The 21,425-nt window shown below is 43.3% G+C and overlaps 5 protein-coding genes across 5 annotated transcripts; all 5 read right to left on the bottom strand.

Moving 5' to 3' along the window:
- Positions 1-1,779: 1,779 nt before the first annotated feature.
- Positions 1,780-2,727, bottom strand: LOC139208028 (olfactory receptor 10A3-like). The gene has a single exon (XM_070837570.1). It carries the CDS (start codon positions 2,725-2,727, stop codon positions 1,780-1,782), a length of 948 nt encoding a protein of 315 aa, XP_070693671.1.
- Positions 2,728-6,983: 4,256 nt separating this feature from the next.
- Positions 6,984-7,931, bottom strand: LOC139208027 (olfactory receptor 10J4-like). The gene has a single exon (XM_070837569.1). The coding sequence runs from the start codon at positions 7,929-7,931 to the stop codon at positions 6,984-6,986; it is 948 nt and encodes a 315-aa protein (XP_070693670.1).
- Positions 7,932-11,973: 4,042 nt separating this feature from the next.
- Positions 11,974-12,921, bottom strand: LOC139208556 (olfactory receptor 6N2-like). Its single transcript, XM_070838272.1, has one exon. It carries the CDS (start codon positions 12,898-12,900, stop codon positions 11,974-11,976), a length of 927 nt encoding a protein of 308 aa, XP_070694373.1. The 5' UTR covers positions 12,901-12,921.
- Positions 12,922-16,274: 3,353 nt separating this feature from the next.
- Positions 16,275-17,222, bottom strand: LOC139208515 (olfactory receptor 6N2-like). Its single transcript, XM_070838220.1, has one exon. It carries the CDS (start codon positions 17,199-17,201, stop codon positions 16,275-16,277), a length of 927 nt encoding a protein of 308 aa, XP_070694321.1. The 5' UTR covers positions 17,202-17,222.
- Positions 17,223-19,667: 2,445 nt separating this feature from the next.
- Positions 19,668-20,594, bottom strand: LOC139208499 (olfactory receptor 6N2-like). Its single transcript, XM_070838203.1, has one exon. The coding sequence runs from the start codon at positions 20,592-20,594 to the stop codon at positions 19,668-19,670; it is 927 nt and encodes a 308-aa protein (XP_070694304.1).
- Between the last annotated feature and the right edge of the window lie 831 nt (positions 20,595-21,425).

Raw genomic sequence — 21,425 nt, 5'->3', positions numbered from 1 at the left:
CCATCTCTGCAAAGAGTGTGGCGCAGGCACTGTTTCAGATAATCTCCCGAGTGGGGATCCCGAAAGAGATCCTCACTGACCAGGGCACCTCGTTCATGTCACGAACACTAAGAGAGCTGTATGGATTATTGGGCATTAAGTCTGTTCGTACCAGCGCCTACCACCCTCAGACTGACGGGTTGGTGGAGTAGATGAACAAGACCTTAAAGTCCATGATCTGTAAGTTTATACACGATGATGAACGCAATTGGGACAAATGGCTAGACCCTCTGTTGTTCGCAGTGCAGGAGGTACCCCAGGCCTCCACGGGATTTTCTCCCTTTGAACTGCTGTTTGGCAGGAAACCAAGAGGGGTGCTGGACCTAATTAAGGAAAACTGGGAGGATGGTCCAAGCCCCAGTAGAGAACGAAATTCAATACGTCCTAGACCTGAGAGCAAAACTCCACACGTTGGGAAGGTTGTCATGTGAGAATTTGCTCCAGGCCCAGAAACGTCAACAGCGCCTGTACAACAGAGGGTCGAGGCTGAGACAATTTTCACTAGGAGACAAAGTGCTTGTATTGCTCCCATCTTCTAGCTCGAAATTACTCGCCAGGTGGCAAGGACCCTTTGTGGTCACACGGCGAGTGGGCGACGTGGACTATGAAGTGGAACGTCCTGACAGGGGAGGAGCCACACAGATCTACCACCTCAACCTCCTCAAAGCATGGAGAAAGGTGCCTCAGAGCCGGTTCTCTCCCCTTTGTGTTGCAGACTGATGCCTCGGACAGAGGGCTGGGGGCCGTTTTGTCTCAGCAGGTGCGGGGAGTCGACCGCCCCGTGCTGTACCTCAGCAGGAAGCTCTCGGAGCGAGAGAGCAGGTACAGCATGGTGGAAAAAGAGTGCCTCGCCATCCGGTGGGCGGTGGGCGGTTGGCGCCCTGCGTTACTACCTCCTGGGACGCCCATTCACCCTCTGTTTGGACCATGCTCTGCTCCAATGGCTCCACCGCATGAAGGATACCAACGCCCGGATCACCCGGTGGTATCTGGCTCTACAGCCTTTTAAGTTCACGGTGATCCATAGACCGGGGGCACAGATGGCTGTGGCCGACTTCCTCTCCCCCCCTTGGACCAAGTAATAAAAACATAATCCACAGATACCTGCTGAGCCTTCATTGTTTTAGTGCATGGATGATCTGCTGTGTAACATTTGTGAGTGTGTGTGTTAATATTACAGATTTTCTAGGTTCTTGTGATAATCCGACGCTACAGTTTGTGCTACTGTAACTGCACGGCTTCGTTGGGTGACATTACTAGCGAGTGGTTCAACAAGGTCGCATCATGACTTCCATACACACTATAAAGTCTTCCCTCAGTTAAAATTCTTTTATGCTAATAGAGAAAATTGTTGGTGAAAAGGAGCTTTTTACAGTTGATTTAAGCTGAATAAGTTACAATGGTGAACTAGCCACGTTAAGAGAGAGCCATCTTTGTGACACTGAAAACCCTTTAGGTGTTATGGTCAACATACTTGGCTAACCCACTAGTCCACCCCTCTGAAGAAGAGAAAACACAAGAAACACCAGGAAAAGACGAGTGGCTGCGACTGCATGTTTGTGGGACAGAGGGATCTATGTTAAGACTGCATCCATCCATACACGATCTTATTTGATTAAAATAAACGTGATAGTGAAAAATATTTATTTGAGTCATCATGTTCCATCAGCACACTGTGTGATTTACAAGTGTAGGGCTTTATTAGCTGCTATCTTCTATCTGGACATAGAAGGTTTTATGTCACACATGAAGGAGGAACATTTTGCGAATCTTCAAACTAAAAATCACTCCTCTGATCTGAGGCAGATTCAGGCCGTAAAGAAGAGGGTTATTGATGGGAGGAACAATTACACACTCCAGAGACAAAACAACAATGACAAATGGATTCACATCATCGGCCTTAAAACGACTCAGCAGCAGGTGACAGAATGCAGACAAAGTATAGTTGACAAATGTGACAATGTGAGGCAGGCAGGTTTGTAACGCCTTTCCTCTGAACTCAGACGAGTTTCTCTTGCACACGAGCAGAATGCGCAGGTAGGTGTACAGGACGAAGAACAGAGGGATGAAGATGGTTGTGAAAGAAATAAATGGATATAATATGCTGTTCAGAGTTGTGTCCACACAGGAGAGCTGAACCACAGGCCAGTTGGTGCAAAAAAGCCCGTGCAGTTTATTCCCACATAAAGGCAAACTAACAGTGAGATAAACACAGAGGCCGATAACAGACGCAGGGTAGAGCCAAGCAAAAGTCAAAAGCTGCATCACCGTCCTTAACGTCATTTTGCTGTGATAGTGTAAAGGCTGACAAATAGCAACAAATCTATCATAGGCCATGATGCTGAGGAGACTCAGCTCACAGGATACATAGGTGTAAAGAACATAAATCTGAACGAAACAAGATGGACGTGAGATCAGATGAGTGTCAGACAGAATGTCCATCAGAAACCTGGGGTAGAAGCCGGCCGAGCCGTACAGAGCGTTAACAGACAGACAGCAGATGAAAATATACATGGGCTGATGCAGAGACTTCTCCAGGCTGACTGTCAGAATAATGACGACATTAGCAGAGATTATAGTCACGTAGATCAGCAGAGACAGACAGAAGAACAGATATCTGAGGGGCCCGTAGTCTGAAAACAGTGTAAATTGAAAGTAGAAAGAGTTCAGGCTGCTGTTGTTCATCATGTCTGCACAGCAGCAGGGCTGGAAGAAGAGAAGGGAGAGTGATGCACAGAGAGGGAGGAGAAAAGAAGAAGTGTTCAACCCGCCTGCTGTGGAGGAAACATTTCATGCACAAACACTCTGACATTTCTCATTGAGCATAATGATTTAAACACTATTTATTCATTACAGTGAAATAAAGAATAAATAACATGCTGTATATGCATAAGCTATGTTTTCTCACAGCTGACAGACATTCACAACTCCTACACTTCACTACTACAGTAATGAACTACAGGTCAGACTACAGTAAAACATACATGAACCGTCATCTGTCATACTTGTTAAAATATGTCAGACAATCAAATGTGCACCTGTTGAAGCCCTGTGTCCAAAATGTGTAAAATCCCTAAAAACAGTAGCTGCACTGGTTTGTGTGTGATGAGATTTGAGAGACATGCAGCATCGTCTCCCAGTCTAATCCTGACTGAGGCTGTGCTGAGCCTTTATCCTGTAGTGCTGAGGAGCCACGTGTTCATACGGAGTCCAAAGGGAGCTAAAAGTGTGTCCTCCTACTCACAAACTGACTCCATGTGTTCTTCCACATGTATGTTTTTCTTTGTGTTCACCTGCTGTTAATTAAACAGAACACACACCAGCCTAGATACACAGAAGCCTTCAATCAAAACCACAACAGTCAAGTTTTAGTTCTAGAGTCCTGGTCTTTAGTCCTGGAGAGCAGCACTACCTACCAGAAATCATGTTTATATCCAACTAATATCCAACAGCAAACACTATGCATATTTTCCCTCCATGAATCCCCACCTTAATGTGGTGGATGAGTTTTTATGGCCCTGGGACTCAAGGAGGCAGAGCAGTGTGATACCCCAGCAATTGGAGCACAACCTCTGGTCTACTTTTTTGGAAATGGGGGCACTGGTGTGCCATTCCTCAGGTACTGTCCCCGACCTCCACTCAACACAGAAAATACATGTCAGCCAAGACAGTCCAACAGTGTGCAGCATCCTCTGCCTCCTCCACAGAGGATGTGTTGGCCAAGTTCACGAGATCCTCAAAGTGTTCTTTCCACCGTCCAACGATATCCTCAGTCTGGGTCAGCACTTCTCCTTCCCTGCTGAACACAGCCTGAGCCAAAGCAGCCTTTCCCTTCCTGAGTCACCAAACAGTTTGCTAGAACGTCCCTGATGCCCACCAAAGGTCCTTCTCCATAGCGTCCCTGAACTTCTCCCACACCATCAAAGCCCTCCGGTACTGGTCTGCTGCCTCAGGAGACCCCTGGGTCAACCAAGCCTGAGATATGTACTTCTTCAGCCAATGTCCAACATCGGGTTCCTGGGCTGCTACCAAAATGGAACAGACGACCTTCTAGCCTCATCTCCCAATAGCCGCCTCTGCAATGGAGGCTTTGAACATGGTCCACTCAGTTTCCATGTCCCTGACCTCCCCCAGAATATATGAGAAATTCATCCAGAGCTGTGAGTTAAAGACCTCATGGAGGTGTGCGACATAACGCGTTCCGGTAAGGATCCAGGGGGGTATACACCAGGCTATGGTGGATTCGGGCTGCACGCAGTCCATGATTCACCAGAACCTGGTTCGGCCCGGGGCTTTGGTGGAGGCAAGGTGGGTGGATATCAGGTGTGTGCATGGGGATATTCATCGCTATCCCGTAGTGCCGGTGGAAATTAAACACGGGAAAAAACCATAGAGTGAAGGCAGCTGTAAGCAGCCGCCTGGCTCACCCCGATTCTGGGGACTGATTGGCTGGGTTTTCATGGTTTAGTGGGACGGTGTGCGGGGGTGCACTCACGACCGGTAGGGACGTGTAGTGTCTGTGCTGTGCTCAGCGGTGACGTAGGGTCGTCCAACGATGCCGAGGGGTAGGGGGAACCCGCGACGCCTCCTCCGGAGACGCTGCTGGTTCCCGAAATCCACCCCATGGAAGATTTTCCACTTGAGCAGTCTCGTGACGATACCTTATGCTCTGCCTTTGACCAAGTGATAAGGATTGATGGTCACTTGGTGCGCCCTGACGCAGCGCAGACCTACCCGCACTTTTCTTTGCAGAGGGATAGACTTTACAGAGTGAGTCGTGACACTCAGACAGGACGTGAGAACACCCAGTTGCTGGTGCCGAAAAGCCGCCGGGAAACTGTTTTCCAGGCGGCTCAATATAACCCGATGGCTGGTCACATGGGATTTGCCAAAACACTAGACTGGATAATGGCCCGATTCTATTGGCCGGGCATTTGGGGGGATGTACGCCGCTGGTGTGCATCCTGCCCTGAATGCCAGTTGGTTAACCAACCGGCCATCCCAAGAGCGCCATTGCGCCCACTACCCCTGATGGAGGTCCCATTTGACCGCATTGGCATGGACCTCATTGGGCCATTTAACCGGAGTGCAAGCGGCTATCGCTTTGCGTTAGTCCTGATGGATCACGCAACGCAAAACCCGGAAGCAGTGCCGCTGCGCACCATCTCTGCAAAGAGTGTGGCGCAGGCACTGTTTCAGATAATCTCCCGAGTGGGGATCCCGAAAGAGATCCTCACTGACCAGGGCACCTCGTTCATGTCACGAACACTAAGAGAGCTGTATGGATTATTGGGCATTAAGTCTGTTCGTACCAGCGCCTACCACCCTCAGACTGACGGGTTGGTGGAGTAGATGAACAAGACCTTAAAGTCCATGATCTGTAAGTTTATACACGATGATGAACGCAATTGGGACAAATGGCTAGACCCTCTGTTGTTCGCAGTGCAGGAGGTACCCCAGGCCTCCACGGGATTTTCTCCCTTTGAACTGCTGTTTGGCAGGAAACCAAGAGGGGTGCTGGACCTAATTAAGGAAAACTGGGAGGATGGTCCAAGCCCCAGTAGAGAACGAAATTCAATACGTCCTAGACCTGAGAGCAAAACTCCACACGTTGGGAAGGTTGTCATGTGAGAATTTGCTCCAGGCCCAGAAACGTCAACAGCGCCTGTACAACAGAGGGTCGAGGCTGAGACAATTTTCACTAGGAGACAAAGTGCTTGTATTGCTCCCATCTTCTAGCTCGAAATTACTCGCCAGGTGGCAAGGACCCTTTGTGGTCACACGGCGAGTGGGCGACGTGGACTATGAAGTGGAACGTCCTGACAGGGGAGGAGCCACACAGATCTACCACCTCAACCTCCTCAAAGCATGGAGAAAGGTGCCTCAGAGCCGGTTCTCTCCCCTTTGTGTTGCAGACTGATGCCTCGGACAGAGGGCTGGGGGCCGTTTTGTCTCAGCAGGTGCGGGGAGTCGACCGCCCCGCGCTGTACCTCAGCAGAAAGCTCTCGGAGCGAGAGAGCAGGTACAGCACGGTGGAAAAAGAGCGCCTCGCCATCCGGTGGGCGGTGGGCGGTTGGCGCCCTGCGTTACTACCTCCTGGGACGCCCATTCACCCTCTGTTTGGACCATGCTCTGCTCCAATGGCTCCACCGCATGAAGGATACCAACGCCCGGATCACCCGGTGGTATCTGGCTCTACAGCCTTTTAAATTCACGGTGATCCATAGACCGGGGGCACAGATGGCTGTGGCCGACTTCCTCTCCCCCCCTTGGACCAAGTAATAAAAACATAATCCACAGATACCTGCTGAGCCTTCATTGTTTTAGTGCATGGATGATCTGCTGTGTAACATTTGTGAGTGTGTGTGTTAATATTACAGATTTTCTAGGTTCTTGTGATAATCCGACGCTACAGTTTGTGCTATTGTAACTGCACGGCTTCGTTGGGTGACATTACTAGCGAGTGGTTCAACAAGGTCGCATCATGACTTCCATACACACTATAAAGTCTTCCCTCAGTTAAAATTCTTTTATGCTAATAGAGAAAATTGTTGGTGAAAAGGAGCTTTTTACAGTTGATTTAAGCTGAATAAGTTACAATGGTGAACTAGCCACGTTAAGAGAGAGCCATCTTTGTGACACTGAAAACCCTTTAGGTGTTATGGTCAACATACTTGGCTAACCCACTAGTCCACCCCTCTGAAGAAGAGAAAACACAAGAAACACCAGGAAAAGATGAGTGGCTGCGACTGCATGTTTGTGGGACAGAGGGATCTATGTTAAGACTGCATCCATCTTCATACACGATCTTATTTGATTAAAATAAAGAGAGATTTGAGATTGAGATTTATTTGAGTCATCATGTTCCATCAGCACACTGTGTGATTTACAAGTGTAGGGCTTTATTAGCTGCTATCTTCTATCTGGACATAGAAGGTTTTATGTCACACATGAAGGAGGAACATTTTGCGAATCTTCAAACTAAAAATCACTCCTCTGATCTGAGGCAGATTCAGGCCGTAAAGAAGAGGGTTATTGATGGGAGGAACAATTGCACACTCCAGAGACAAAACAACAATGACAAATGGATTCACATCATCGGCCTTAAAACGACTCAGCAGCAGGTGACAGAATGCAGACAAAGTATAGTTGACAAATGTGACAATGTGAGGCAGGCAGGTTTGTAACGCCTTTCCTCTGAACTCAGACGAGTTTCTCTTGCACACGAGCAGAATGCGCAGGTAGGTGTACAGGACGAAGAACAGAGGGATGAAGATGGTTGTCAAAGAAATAAATGGATATAATATGCTGTTCAGAGTTGTGTCCACACAGGAGAGCTGAACCACAGGCCAGTTGGTGCAAAAAAGCCCGTGCAGTTTATTCCCACATAAAGGCAAACTAACAGTGAGATAAACACAGAGGCCGATAGCAGACGCAGGGTAGAGCCAAGCAAAAGTCAAAAGCTGCATCACCGTCCTTAACGTCATTTTGCTGTGATAGTGTAAAGGCTGACAAATAGCAACAAATCTATCATAAGCCATGATGCTGAGGAGACTCAGCTCACAGGCTACATAGGTGTAAAGAACATAAATCTGAATGAAACAAGATGGACGTGAGATCAGATGAGTGTCAGACAGAATGTCCATCAGAAACCTGGGGTAGAAGCCGGCCGAGCCGTACAGAGCGTTAACAGACAGACAGCAGATGAAAATATACATGGGCTGATGCAGAGACTTCTCCAGGCTGACTGTCAGAATAATGACGACATTAGCAGAGATTATAGTCACGTAGAGCAGCAGAGACAGACAGAAGAACAGATATCTGAGGGGCCCGTAGTCTGAAAACAGTGTAAATTGAAAGTAGAAAGAGTTCAGGCTGCTGTTGTTCATCATGTCTGCACAGCAGCAGGGCTGGAAGAAGAGAAGGGAGAGTGATGCACAGAGAGGGAGGAGAAAGTACAATTAAAAGAGGACAAAAAGGACAGTTAGATGGGATTAGATGAATATGAGTGTTCTCCTGAACACTTAAGTGACACTTTAGTGAGGCCCATAGCATAAGCCTGCATGCATTTAAATTGTACAAGACAAATTTCAGGTCATTCATTAATATGTATCCAAGACACACATGCATGGAAACATTTTTTACTTATCACAATAGCTCAGTTCAATGAATGAAGACAAGATGCATCCAGGTTATGAAGGCTGAGATACAAGATGTCCTCTTTCCCACTCCAAACTTTACCATTATTCACTGACAGCATCACAAGCCCATCATCATCAACCTGTCTGAAAAGCAAGTGAAGTGAAAAGTGAGTACATAAATCAAGTCAAAACAGCAGAGTATACACACTGATAGTCAGTCCTGTGATCTGTCCTCAGTCATAAAGTCATAAGTCATGAAGACATTCAGAAAACAGTCTTTGCATCAGTGTCTGTAAATGTAGATTGAAGAGACCTGCACGGCATCTTGCCCTGATCTACTACAGACTGGGACAGCTGCTGAGCCTTTATCCTGTTGAGAGCAGCCATGTGCACATGCAGGGTCCAAAGGGAGCGTCAGAGCGCACATGAAACAGCAACGGATCGGCAGGTAGAAATGACCAATCCCATTCCAATCATTGTCAGCATGCAGAACACCTGGTAGAGGATCCACCTCTTGGAAATTGTAGTTTTTAAGACCTAAATGTGGCACTGTGGCATACAAATGGGAGATGATCCACCAACTTTGAGAGTGACTCCAAATCATTTATTATATGTGAAATGACGAGTACCCGTGACAGGTGCACCAGACCTTCATCATCATGGGAACGAAAAAACAGGTGGGTAAGTTGGGATAGTCACAATTTGGTTAGGTTTAGGCACCAAAGCTACTCGGGTAGGTGTGAGAAGATATAATGTTTGGATTAAATGAAGTACGTTACTCGCTCAGGTTAATTTACCTTGTGTAAACGTAGTACTGACTTTTGGTTCCACACAGGACACCAACATCTGCAATTAAAAACACAACATTTGGATGTTGTTACATTTATATGCAAACTGTTCAACCTGCATTAACAAACATGATGAGTTTGAGTATCTGCGTAGATTATTCCATTTTCATTCGCAGATTAAACCAATGAGTGGGGGTTTCTGATTCAGCCTTTGACTGGTTTTCCTCTCAGTATCTCTTTTGGTGCCCCCCAAGGGTCCAAACAACACCAGGCATTCTCAGCAACACAATCTGCTCCTCGGAGCCTGTAAGCCGAGGGTACCGCTTGTAGTTGCTGACCTGAAAGTGGCGGACGAACCCTTTTCCCGGCTGGGACAGGCTCGCTAGCTTCAGGGTGGGCCAGCATTTCCTCAAAATGTCCAGCTTTTCTTGGAAAGTCCGCCTTGAAAATGGATTTCTAAGTAGATCTGTGACCAAACATCTTCTCCTCCGTCAGCCATTGTGGGTTAAAAAACTGCTATTAATACTTAGGATGATGATAAAGTTTTAGCTTGTGCAGGTCGCTACAGGTAAGAATCGCTAGCTTTGGCTAAGCTCTCTGACCAGCCAATCAGAGGACGTGAAAATACTGACGTCATCGTACGCCTGCTAGAAGGCCCTGGGGTCACCAACTCGACATCTGATTGGTTAAAGCAACAGTTTCATTGTGATGTATTTTAAGCTACGGGCGCCTGCACTTTTGATCCTGAAGGCCTCAGGGCAGATTTCTTTGACCCTGGCAACACATGATGGCTGAAATATGATTGGATAAAAGCTCTAATATAGACATACACTGCTGGAAGCCCCCCAGAAATGAAGAGCATAGACTATTAGGAATAATCTAAAATGATCAATGGGAAAATATTAAAACGTAAATCAGAGATTCTGAGTTTAGGCCAGCAGAGAAGGCCTTGCTGGTCCTGACGGCCCACCACTGTCAAAAACACATTTCTTTTCACTGTTATGCAGACGACATGCAGATCTACCTCCCTTAAAACATAAGAACTACAGTAAACCAACTGATAACTAACTTTCTTCAGCTCAATTATAATAAAACTGAAGTTATATTATTTGGACCTCATATTCGAGACATATTCGATTCAGGATTTAGGTGGTAAAATTTAGGTAGTAAAATGAAGCTTCATGCTTCATCTCCAAAGTCAGATCAATTCTGACCTGAAGAAAGTCATCCATACCATCATATCCTCCCATCTTGATTACTGGATCTGATATATTGATACAGTCTTGCTTATCCCATCTCAAACTGGTTCAAAATGCACCAGGTCTTGAGAAGGACAGCAAGAAGATCACATGACTCCCATTCTTGATTCTTCAGCATTCAACATTCTTATCGAAGTTTGTGTGCCCGGCGTTAAATGATTTTCCCTTCTGTCTGTCCTGAGATCCAGGACTAAGTATTTCAGGGACAGGGTTTTCTCTGTTGCTGCCCCATAATTATTGCCTTCTCCCCCAGCATGGTTCTCTCCTACTACTATCTTCAAGACTCATTTTAAAACACATTTCTCCTTTCTAGCTATTAACTATCCCTAATTTACACTACTCACAAAAAGTTAGGGATATTCGGCTTTCGGGTGAAATTTCAGGATGAACCTAAAATGCATTCTAACCTTTCCAGGTGAACTTAATGTGACCTTCTCTAAACCTTTGAATGCACATGTCCAACTGTTCAGTGTCTCAGTACTTTCTGCACCAGCTGCTGTTCTCTAACAAGAAGCTTCACAGCAACATTCACAACAGGTTTGATCCATGAATCCACCAATACATTTCCTGCTTCAGTTAGAATTGGTATTTAAACAGTCCTCCTCATCCTGCTGTTCACATTCTGACATCATGAGACCAAGACGACACCTAACAGTTGATCAGCAGCACCTCAACACTGGAGGCTTCAAACAGGAAGTCCTCAGACGGAGGTGTTCACTGAGCTTAGAGGGTCACAGAGTGTCATCAGGAGGTTGGAACAGTGATACAGAGACTGGAAGAGTCACAGAAAGGAGAGGAGTGGACGTCCTTTGGCCACGTCCCAATTTATTGAGACACTGAACATGTTTTGTTGTGGTATACCTACCACTGTTGGTAGATTTTCTTCAAATAAATTGTTTAACATGAATAAAATCATCATTGCATGCTTCTACTTAAATGCCCTACTTTCATGATATAATATCACTGTAGCATTCACTCTTTACATTTTCCATATATTTCACCTGAAAGTCGAATATCCCTAACTTTTTGTGAGTAGTGTATGTCCGTCTCGCTGTGCCTTATCATAGCCATTTATCGTCACTGATTTTTCTTCTAGTCTGTTGTGGCTTTCTTCTTCCCTGCTGTATATTAAGTGCTCTGTTTTCTGCCTACCTGATCCCTTGACTACTCTTGTTTGCCCATGCTGACTACCTGTTGCTGCTTTAAACTTTGATTAAATAAGCCTTTTTTACCTTCACCTGCACTCTGCTGCTTTTGAGTCCAAACCTCTGTGTTCAGAACCATTACTACCTTGTTCTTATAGGCAGGTGAACAATGTGTTATATCTGTATCCTCTGATTAAACCTTACTCAGATTTTAATCCCATGTAGACACAAACAGTTGGGCCTTTTTGGTCGTTTTCAGCTGTAGAAAGGGGTGACAGACTCTTTTCACAGTGCAAATGAACATGGGACAGGTGATATATACACGATCAAGTAATAAACATTTAAAAGCAGTAACTGTGGTTTCTTTTATTTTTGTTTGATTGCACAAACCATCGCCCCTCTACAATAAGGGCACAGAGTCATTGTACATAAGAAACATTTTATTAGAATTAATTCCATGTACTTCTAAATAAAAATACAAAAAAAGAAATAGTAAAAATAGTAGAGTGGTGCAATATGGGCATGCTATAATGTGCGTTGAAACCTGACTGAAATTTGTCCAAGATACCATGATTATTGATAAAAGAAATCAGTTAATACATCACATCATTTTGGCTGAACAGAAGAACCTCTGGAGGTGTTTAGAAATTTCTTTCATTTTAAGTCCGTATATAATTGGATTAAAGAGAGGATGATAGATTAATATTTGTAAAGTCATTATGAACCTTACAGTCTTTGGAAAATCTGATTCAAGCTGAACTGTAAGTACATCAAAACCGCACAAGCAGGAGAAAATGATTAACACTATGAGATGAGGTAAACAGGTTTGTGCAGCTTTTGTCCTGACCTCTCTGGAGCTTCGATAGGATATTATAAAAATCCTGGTGTAAGTAAACAGGATGAAGAGCACAGGGAGAAGAGCAACGTTTAACAAAATGACCATATCATGTATAATTTGTTCACTTGAGACCACACACTGAAGTTTGTAAACTGTGTTGTTACAAAAAATCCCTGTCAAAGTAAAGCTGCAGAGTTTTTTGTTAGCACTCAGTCCAGCTGGCACTGCGATCTGAGCAGCAGGCAGAATCCAAGCTAAAGCCAAGAAAATACTGACTGTTGTTTTCCTCATAATAGTTGCATATTGCAGAGGTTTACATATAGAAACATATCTGTCATAAGCCATAGCTGCCAACAGTAAGAACTCTGAACCGCCTAAAGAGTAAAACATTTCAAACTGAAATAGACAGGCTGAATATGATATGATCTGTTTCTCAGATAAAAAGTCAAGCAGAAGCTTTGGGTAGATAGCAGTGCTGAACAGAACAGAGTTAACCAACAAAGCAGCAATAAAAATGTACATAGGCTCATGGAGGCTTTGGTGAATCCAGATTAGGTAAACAATAATAGAATTACTGCAGATTATTAGAATAAAAACTATGAACATAATCATAAAATAAACATATCTGTACTTGTGCACTTCTACGTGCCCACCAAGAGTTACATATGTTACATTTAATTCATCATCCATTAAGGTTATCGAAAAGTGTATGAATAATAGAAGCAGATTAAGTAACTGGAAGACAAGCAGTAAATAAACATGAAACCTGCAGCAAGGAGTCTTTTGCATTTGCCTGAAAATGAAATTGTCTCCAGAACTCACAAAGTGAAGTGTTTGAGTCTGTGAAATGTCTTTTTATCAGATTGCTTTGCTCTCCATGGATCTCATTAAACTCTTCACCAAGAACTACTAACATGTAAAAAACTTTTTCAAACACAGTGAATGGGACAAGTCTCAGTGTTACTGGAGACCCAAAGGCCAATGCTGAAAAAAAAAAACATGGCAAAGCTTCTTCACAGCTGGGTCAAAAGTTATCAGAAAGAAATGTTTATATTTTGGAGGTTTGCACATGTTAAACTTATAGTAATATTTTCTAAATAAAGGGCATTGCACAAACTGACAGCAGCATCTCCCAAGTGGCAGCTCCCACCTCTCCATGCCAAAAAACGATTCCCTCCTCAACATCAGTGACAGGTGCACCAGACCTTCATCATCATGGGAACGAAAAAACAGGTGGGTAAGTTGGGATAGTCACAATTTGGTTAGGTTTAGGCACCAAAGCTACTCGGGTAGGTGTGAGAAGATATAATGTTTGGATTAAATGAAGTACGTTACTCGCTCAGGTTAATTTACCTTGTGTAAACGTAGTACTGACTTTTGGTTCCACACAGGACACCAACATTGTCAAGGCCAGACCGGGAACCCAAAAAACGTGGACACAAGACCAAAACACACTCCGGTTATACACAGGTTTAATTACCACCGAATAGGAAAATACAAATGAACGAGGCTGCCACTCCTCAAGAACAAAGGGGAATAATTGTGCTAAGAAAACACAAAAGTAACAAACCAACAAAAGGCGGACAGTTAACAAAGCAAATACAAAAACTTAACAGCCGAGCTCAGGGGCTGAAGTCCACAAACAAAAAGCAAACACCTAACTAAATAAACCAATGGTAGCTGCTGGATACGAGGGCTGATCTGGGCAATCAGAGTTCACAAAGGATTCCAATGCTGGAGGTGGGAGCTGCGATCCAGGACAGGTAAGGCAGGGCAGGAGTCGCGATAAGGGAAGGAACAGGTCTGAAACGAACAACAGAGTTGACAAACTGACAGGACGTGAATACCAGAACCAGACTTAAGTAGCTGACAGACTGATTACTTGCAGGTGATCACACAGCTGCCTCAGCTCCTGCAATCACACAGAGAGAGAGAGAGACAGACAAACAGTGCCACCTCTGGCCATAGGCAGGAGCAGGAGCAGTGGTCCTGACAAACATCTGCAATTAAAAACACAACATTTGGATGTTGTTACATTTATATGCAAACTGTTCAACCTGCATTAACAAACATGATGAGTTTGAGTATCTGCGTAGATTATTCCATTTTCATTCACAGATTAAACCAATGAGTGGGGGTTTCTGATTCAGCCTTTGACTGGTTTTCCTCTCAGTATCTCTTTTGGTGCCCCCCAAGGGTCCAAACTTGGTCCAATCCTCCAATCCATCAACCTGCTTCTGCCATATTATTCAAAAACCAGTGGCGGGCCATTCATTTTACACCTGGGCCTTCAGTGGCGTCCTACCTGAATCAAACCACCTCTTAATACCATCATTATGACGTCACGGCTATAGAAACCATCACTATTATACAGAAAGGCAGTATAACAGGACGCTGCATCACAGACAGGTGTCTCATGTTACGAGAATGAATGACATCACTAAAGCAAGAAACCCAATTAAAAGAATTCAACAAGTCACCAAACACTGTAACCACCGACTCGGCTCCAAACACAGAGTCGTTCAGTTACCAACACCAGACGTTCTCAGCAACACAATCTGCTCCTCGGAGCCTGTAAGCCGAAGGTACCGCTCCTAGTTGCTGACCTGAAAGTGGCGGACGAACCCTTTTCCCGGCTGGGACAGGCTCGCTAGCTTCGGGGTGGGCCAGCATTTCCTCAAAATGTCCAGCTTTTCTTGGAAAGTCCACCTAGAAAATGGATTTCTAAGTAGATCTGTGACCAAATGAACATCTTCTCCTCCGTCAGCCATTGTGGGTTAAAAAACTGCTATTAATACTTAGGATGATGATAAAGTTTTAGCTCGTACAGGTAAGAATCGCTAGCTTTGGCTAAACTCTCTGACCAGCCAATCAGAGGACGCGAAAATACTGACGTCATCGTACGCCTGCTAGAAGGCCCTGGGGTCACCAACTCGACATCTGATTGGTTAAAGCAACAGTTTCATTGTGATGTATTTTAAGCTACGGGCGCCTGCACTTTAGACCCTGAAGGCCTCAGGGCAGATTTCTTTGACCCTGGCAACACATGATGGCTGAAATATGATTGGATAAAAGCTCTAATATAGACATACACTGCTGGAAGCCCCCCAGAAATGAAGAGCATAGACTATTAGGAATAATCTAAAATGATCAATGGGAAAATATTAAAACGTAAATCAGTGATTCTGAGTTTAGGCCAGCAGAGAAGGCCTTGCTGGTCCTGACGGCCCACCACTGTCAAAAACACATTTCTTTTCACTGTTATGCAGACGACATGCAGATCTACCTCCCTTAAAACATAAGAACTACAGTAAACCAACTGATAACTAACTTTCTTCAGCTCAATGATAATAAAACTGAAGTTATATTATTTGGACCTCATATTCGAATCATATTCGATTCAGGATTTAGGTGGTAAAATTTAGGTAGTAAAATGAAGCTTCATGCTTCGTGCTCTGTTTTCTGCCTACCTGATCCCTTGACTACTCTTGTTTGCCCATGCTGACTACCTGTTGCTGCTTTAAACTTTGATTAAATAAGCCTTTTTTACCTTCACCTGCACTCTGCTGCTTTTGAGTCCAAACCTCTGTGTTCAGAACCATTACTACCTTGTTCTTATAGGCAGGTGAACAATGTGTTATATCTGTATCCTCTGATTAAACCTTACTGAGATTTTAATCCCATGTAGACACAAACAGTTGGGCCTTTTTGGTCGTTTTCAGCTGTAGAAAGGGGTGACAGACTCTTTTCACAGTGCAAATGAACATGGGACAGGTGATATATACACGATCAAGTAATAAACATTTAAAAGCAGTAACTGTGGTTTCTTTTATTTTTGTTTGATTGCACAAACCATCGCCCCTCTACAATAAGGGCACAGAGTCATTGTACATAAGAAACATTTTATTAGAATTAATTCCATGTACTTCTAAATAAAAATACAAAAAAAGAAATAGTAAAAATAGTAGAGTGGTGCAATATGGGCATGCTATAATGTGCATTGAAACCTGACTGAAATTTGTCCAAGATACCATGATTATTGATAAAAGAAATCAGTTAATACATCACATCATTTTGGCTGAACAGAAGAACCTCTGGAGGTGTTTAGAAATTTCTTTCATTTTAAGTCCGTATATAATTGGATTAAAGAGAGGGTGATAGATTAATATTTGTAAAGTCATTATGAACCTTACAGTCTTTGGAAAATCTGATTCAAGCTGAACTGTAAGTACATCAAAACCACACAAGCAGGAGAAAATGATTAACACTATGAGATGAGGTAAACAGGTCTGTGCAGCTTTTGTCCTGACCTCTCTGCAGCTTCGATAGGATATTATAAAAATCCTGGTGTAAGTAAACAGGATGAAGAGCACAGGGAGAAGAGCAACGTTTAACAAAATGACAATATCACGTATAATTTGTTCACTTGAGACCACACACTGAAGTTTGTAAACTGTGTTGTTACAAAAAATCCCTGTCAAAGTAAAGCTGCAGAGTTTTTTGTTAGCACTCAGTCCAGCTGGCACTGCGATCTGAGCAGCTGGCAGAATCCAAGCTAAAGCCAAGAAAATACTGACTGTTGTTTTCCTCATAATAGTTGCATATTGCAGAGGTTTACATATAGAAACATATCTGTCATAAGCCATAGCTGCCAACAGTAAGAACTCTGAACCGCCTAAAGAGTAAAACATTTCAAACTGAAATAGACAGGCTGAATATGATATGATCTGTTTCTCAGATAAAAAGTCAATCAGAAGCTTTGGGTAGATAGCAGTGCTGAACAGAACAGAGTTAACCAACAAAGCAGCAATAAAAATGTACATAGGCTCATGGAGGCTTTGGTGAATCCAGATTAGGTAAACAATAGTAGAATTACTGCAGATTATTAGAATATAAACTATGAACATAATCATAAAATAAACATATCTGTACTTGTGCACTTCTACGTGCCCACCAAGAGTTACATATGTTACATTTAATTCATCATCCATTAAGGTTATCGAAAAGTGTATGAATAATAGAAGCAGATTAAGTAACTGGAAGACAAGCAGTAAATAAACATGAAACCTGCAGCAAGGAGTCTTTTGCATTTGCCTGAAAATGAAATTGTCTCCAGAACTCACAAAGTGAAGTGTTTGAGTCTGTGAAATGTCTTTTTATCAGATTGCTTTGCTCTCCATGGATCTCATTAAACTCTTCACCAAGAACTACTAACATGTAAAAAACTTCTCAGTGTTGCTGGAGACCCAAAGGCCAATGCTGAAAAAAAACATGGCAAAGCTTCTTCACAGCTGGGTCAAAAGTTATCAGAAAGAAATGTTTATATCTTGGAGGTTTGCACATGTTAAACTTCTAGTAATATTTTCTAAATAAAGGGCATTGCACAAACTGACAGCAGCATTCTCCCAAGTGGCAGCTCCCGCCTCTCCGTCGACACCACCACCGCCACCACTTCCTGCTCCTGCTCCTCCTGGCCAGATCCTGGGTGGGAAACCCTGAGCGCTATGCTGGAGATCAGGATGGCTGCAATACCTTCATCAAAAACTGCTCCATTGTTTTTTCTCGGCAGCCCCAGACTTTCCCCTCTGCCACCAAGGCATGCTAAAGCGACTGGAACGAGCCAGCACAGTGCAAAACCTTTCTGCTGGGTCTTCGTCTCAGGTCGAGAAAAAGGCTAGAATCGCCAGCAGTGGGGGAAGTACTGGTAAGTCATGCCAAAAAACGATTCCCTCCTCAACATCCTCTGTGCCACACCCATTTGCTGCTAGCTAGATGGCTCGCACACCCTGGCCACCTTCATAGACTCTGGTTCTGATGTTAGCCTCGTCGACGAGAGCCTGGCTCTGCACCAGGTGTTTGTACTTAGCATCCTCCCCCGAGAGAGAGGCCATGGAGAATGATTCTTTGGCGGCAAGCATCATCCACCCCTCATCCTCACCCGCCGGCACTGGTTTCTTCTTCGTTACCGAGGCCTGAACAACATCACAGTGAAGAACTTTTACCCCCTTCCATTCAGCTCCACCGTCTTTGGGCTTTGGAGTGTGCTTCAATCTTTACCAAGCTGGACCTGCGCAACACCTACCACTTGGTCTGCATCTGGAAGGAAGATGAGTGGAAGATGGCCTTCAACACCCCCAACGGACACTATGAGTATCTGGTCATGCCCTCTGGAGGACCAGATGGGGCTCAGCTCTTGTCCTCGCCTGGACAGAATCGCCTGTTCGTCCCGCCACCTCTATGGGCCGACATTCTATAGTTGGCCCACAGTTCCCAACTCACCTGCCACCCTGGGATTCAGCGTACCAAAGAGGTGGTACAGCAGGCTTCACCAGTGATGATCCTGGTCTTCCAAACACAGATTGTTATTCTGAACCGTATTCACCTGCTTGCCAAGTGTAATAAAAGTGACATTGAGTTTTTGTTGACGTACCGTGTGCTGCATTTGGTTCCTAAACAATCTCAGTGGGACTTACAGCCTTGTGGTGCTTGTGGTAGTGTTATATTACAGTGTGTGAGTAATGTCAAAACAATTTTAAGTGGACAAATAATTCAGAATGAATAACTCTAGTCACTACATGCCTATAAATGCATTGTATATCAGTCACAGAATCAAATTCTGACATTAAACACCACCAGATGATCAGAGGAGTCACTAGTCTTCAGTATTATTAGTGTTGGAGTTGGATCATTTTGGGATTCTCTAGTTCAGAGGATGAACCGGGGAAGTATGCTTTTTGTGGAATATAAAAACAATCCATGATGAAATGTAAGTATATTATATTTATATTTATACCTGTAGTTACTAGCACACATGTTCATAGCACTAATCTGTATATAGCATCTGTAAACACCTTTCTGTATATTCTGTACATACCCTTTATATATTTCTGCACTTGCTACAAATTGCACTTCTGGTTAGATGCCAAACTGCATTTCATTGCCTTGTACTGTACAGGTGTAATGACAATAAAGTTGAATCTAATCTAATCTAATCTAAAAAGTCTAACAAACAAAAACATTTTTCTCTCCCAAAACAATCACATTTAAAGATGCTTCATGATCTTTACAAAGTTGTGTGTAACTGTCAGATATAAAAGAAACTGCACTTCAGGCGACTCAAACACATTTTTAGTTACAAACACTGAGGACGTGACCTTCGTATCTCAGTGGAAGCTACGGCCCTGTGGTGGCTGGTTTTGTTTTTGTGTGTGAGAGAAATATTAATTAATATTAATAATAAACAATTAATATAGAGCAACAAATTCAGAATGAAACTTGGGATTCCTTAAAAGAATCAAAATGCTAGAAATCAGGTATGATTATGTTGCTGCTGACATCACTGTTTACAATAGAATCAAATTCTAACATTAAACACCACCAGCTGAACAGAGGAGTCACTAATCTTCAGTATTATTACAGAAGAAATGAGAAACTAATCAGTTATCAGTGTTGATACTTTAATTTATTTTGCCTGAACAGAACAACCTCTTGAGATGTTTATAAATTTCTTTCATTTTTAGTCCGTACATGATTGGATTAAAGAGAGGATTATACAAAACTACTTGTAAAGTCATTATTAAACGTAAAGTCTTCGGAAAAACTGAGTCCAGTCCAGCTACAATGACATCATATGCACACAAACAGGAGAAGTTGATCAGAACTATCAGGTGTGGTAAACAGGTCTGTGCAGCTTTTCTCCTGACTTCTCTGCAGCTTTGATAGGATATTATAAGAATCCTGGTGTAAGTGAACAGGATGAAGAGCACAGGGAGGAGTGCAACATTAAAAAGTACAATAATATTTTGTATAATTTGTACTTTTGAAAGGACACAAAATAGTTTGTAAACTGTGTTGTTACAAAAAATTCCTTTTAAAGTAAAGCTGCAGAGTTTTTCACTAGAATTCAATGCAACTGTCACTGCAACTTGAAAAGTGGGCAGAAACCAAGCTAAAAGCAAGAAAATACTGACTGTTGTGTTTCTCATGATAGTTTGATATTGCAGAGGTTTACAGATAGAAACATATCTATCAAAGGCCATGGCTGCCAGCAGTAAGAACTCTGAACCGCCTAAAGAGTAAAACATAGCACATTGAAATAGACAGGCTGAATATGATATGATCTGTTTCTCAGATAAAAAGTCAATCAGAAGCTTTGGGTAGATAGCAGTGCTGAACAGAACAGAGTTAACCAACAAAGCAGCAATAAAAATGTACATAGGCTCATGGAGGCTTTGGTGAATCCAGATTAGGTAAACAATAGTAGAATTACTGCAGATTATTAGAATATAAACTGTGAACATAATCACAAAATAAACATATCTGTACTTGTCCATATCCACATAGCCATCAAGAGTTATGTATGTTACATTTAATACATTGTCCATTATAGCCATTAAAAATGCATGTGAATCAGAGGGAGATTATATTACTGACAAATGTGAATAAAAGCTGAGAAAAGAACTGTAAGTGAGAAAGCATTTAACCTGCACTCATTCACAGTTACCTGACCGTGAAGCACATTTAGATTCTCTTTATCTTCAGAATTCGCAAAGTTAACTGGTGGAGTCTGTGAAATGTTTTTTTTATAAACTAAATTGGTTCACCCTCCAAGGATCTAATTAAACTCTTCACCAATAACTACTAACATGTAAACAACTTCATCAAACCCTGGAGGCCTGAACTTGTAGGCAGGGTTGCTCGGTCGTTGGGCCAACTTGAAGGTCTCAGGGACCCAAAGTTGGGAAAAGTGAACTCACCAGGAGTTACAACATCGTCCTGAAAATAGGAGTGAATTTTTGAGTTCCCACTGACTTCTAAGAAGCAAGACAAATACATATATTCATCGTCATATGCACAACAATGAAGTGGGGAACCAGGAAAGTCAGCATGTGGATCCAGTGCTGTAGGATATGTATGTACAGTACCAGTAAGTATAGTATTACTATGGCACTAGTATAAAGCAATAAACAGGGTAAAGTGACATCCATCTGTCAATACAATGTAAGTTAAGTGTCATAGTGATAAGACAAATAATTTCTATTTACATTACCTTTAAAAGGGGAAACAGAGGAAGAGCAAAGGAGAGGGGATCCCTCCTCCGGTGGACAGAAATGCTTGAAACACGTGCTGAGCTCGAAAGTTCAAGCATTCACGAGTTCATCAGTCTTACGGCCTGTGGGATGAAGCTGTGCCTCAGCCTGGTGGTGCAGCCAGCT

This window comes from Pempheris klunzingeri, chromosome 10 (genome assembly GCF_042242105.1).
Source record: "Pempheris klunzingeri isolate RE-2024b chromosome 10, fPemKlu1.hap1, whole genome shotgun sequence".
NCBI classification, from domain to species: domain Eukaryota; kingdom Metazoa; phylum Chordata; class Actinopteri; order Acropomatiformes; family Pempheridae; genus Pempheris; species Pempheris klunzingeri.
This window is presented reverse-complemented; position numbering and strand designations above follow the sequence as displayed.

What these genes read in the sequence shown, in the direction of transcription:
- LOC139208028 (XM_070837570.1), bottom strand. Translation starts at nt 2,727, where the DNA reads ATGATGAACAACAGCAGCCTGAACTCTTTCTACTTTCAATTTACACTG.
- LOC139208027 (XM_070837569.1), bottom strand. Translation starts at nt 7,931, where the DNA reads ATGATGAACAACAGCAGCCTGAACTCTTTCTACTTTCAATTTACACTG.
- LOC139208556 (XM_070838272.1), bottom strand. Translation starts at nt 12,900, where the DNA reads ATGGATGATGAATTAAATGTAACATATGTAACTCTTGGTGGGCACGTA.
- LOC139208515 (XM_070838220.1), bottom strand. Translation starts at nt 17,201, where the DNA reads ATGGATGATGAATTAAATGTAACATATGTAACTCTTGGTGGGCACGTA.
- LOC139208499 (XM_070838203.1), bottom strand. Translation starts at nt 20,594, where the DNA reads ATGGACAATGTATTAAATGTAACATACATAACTCTTGATGGCTATGTG.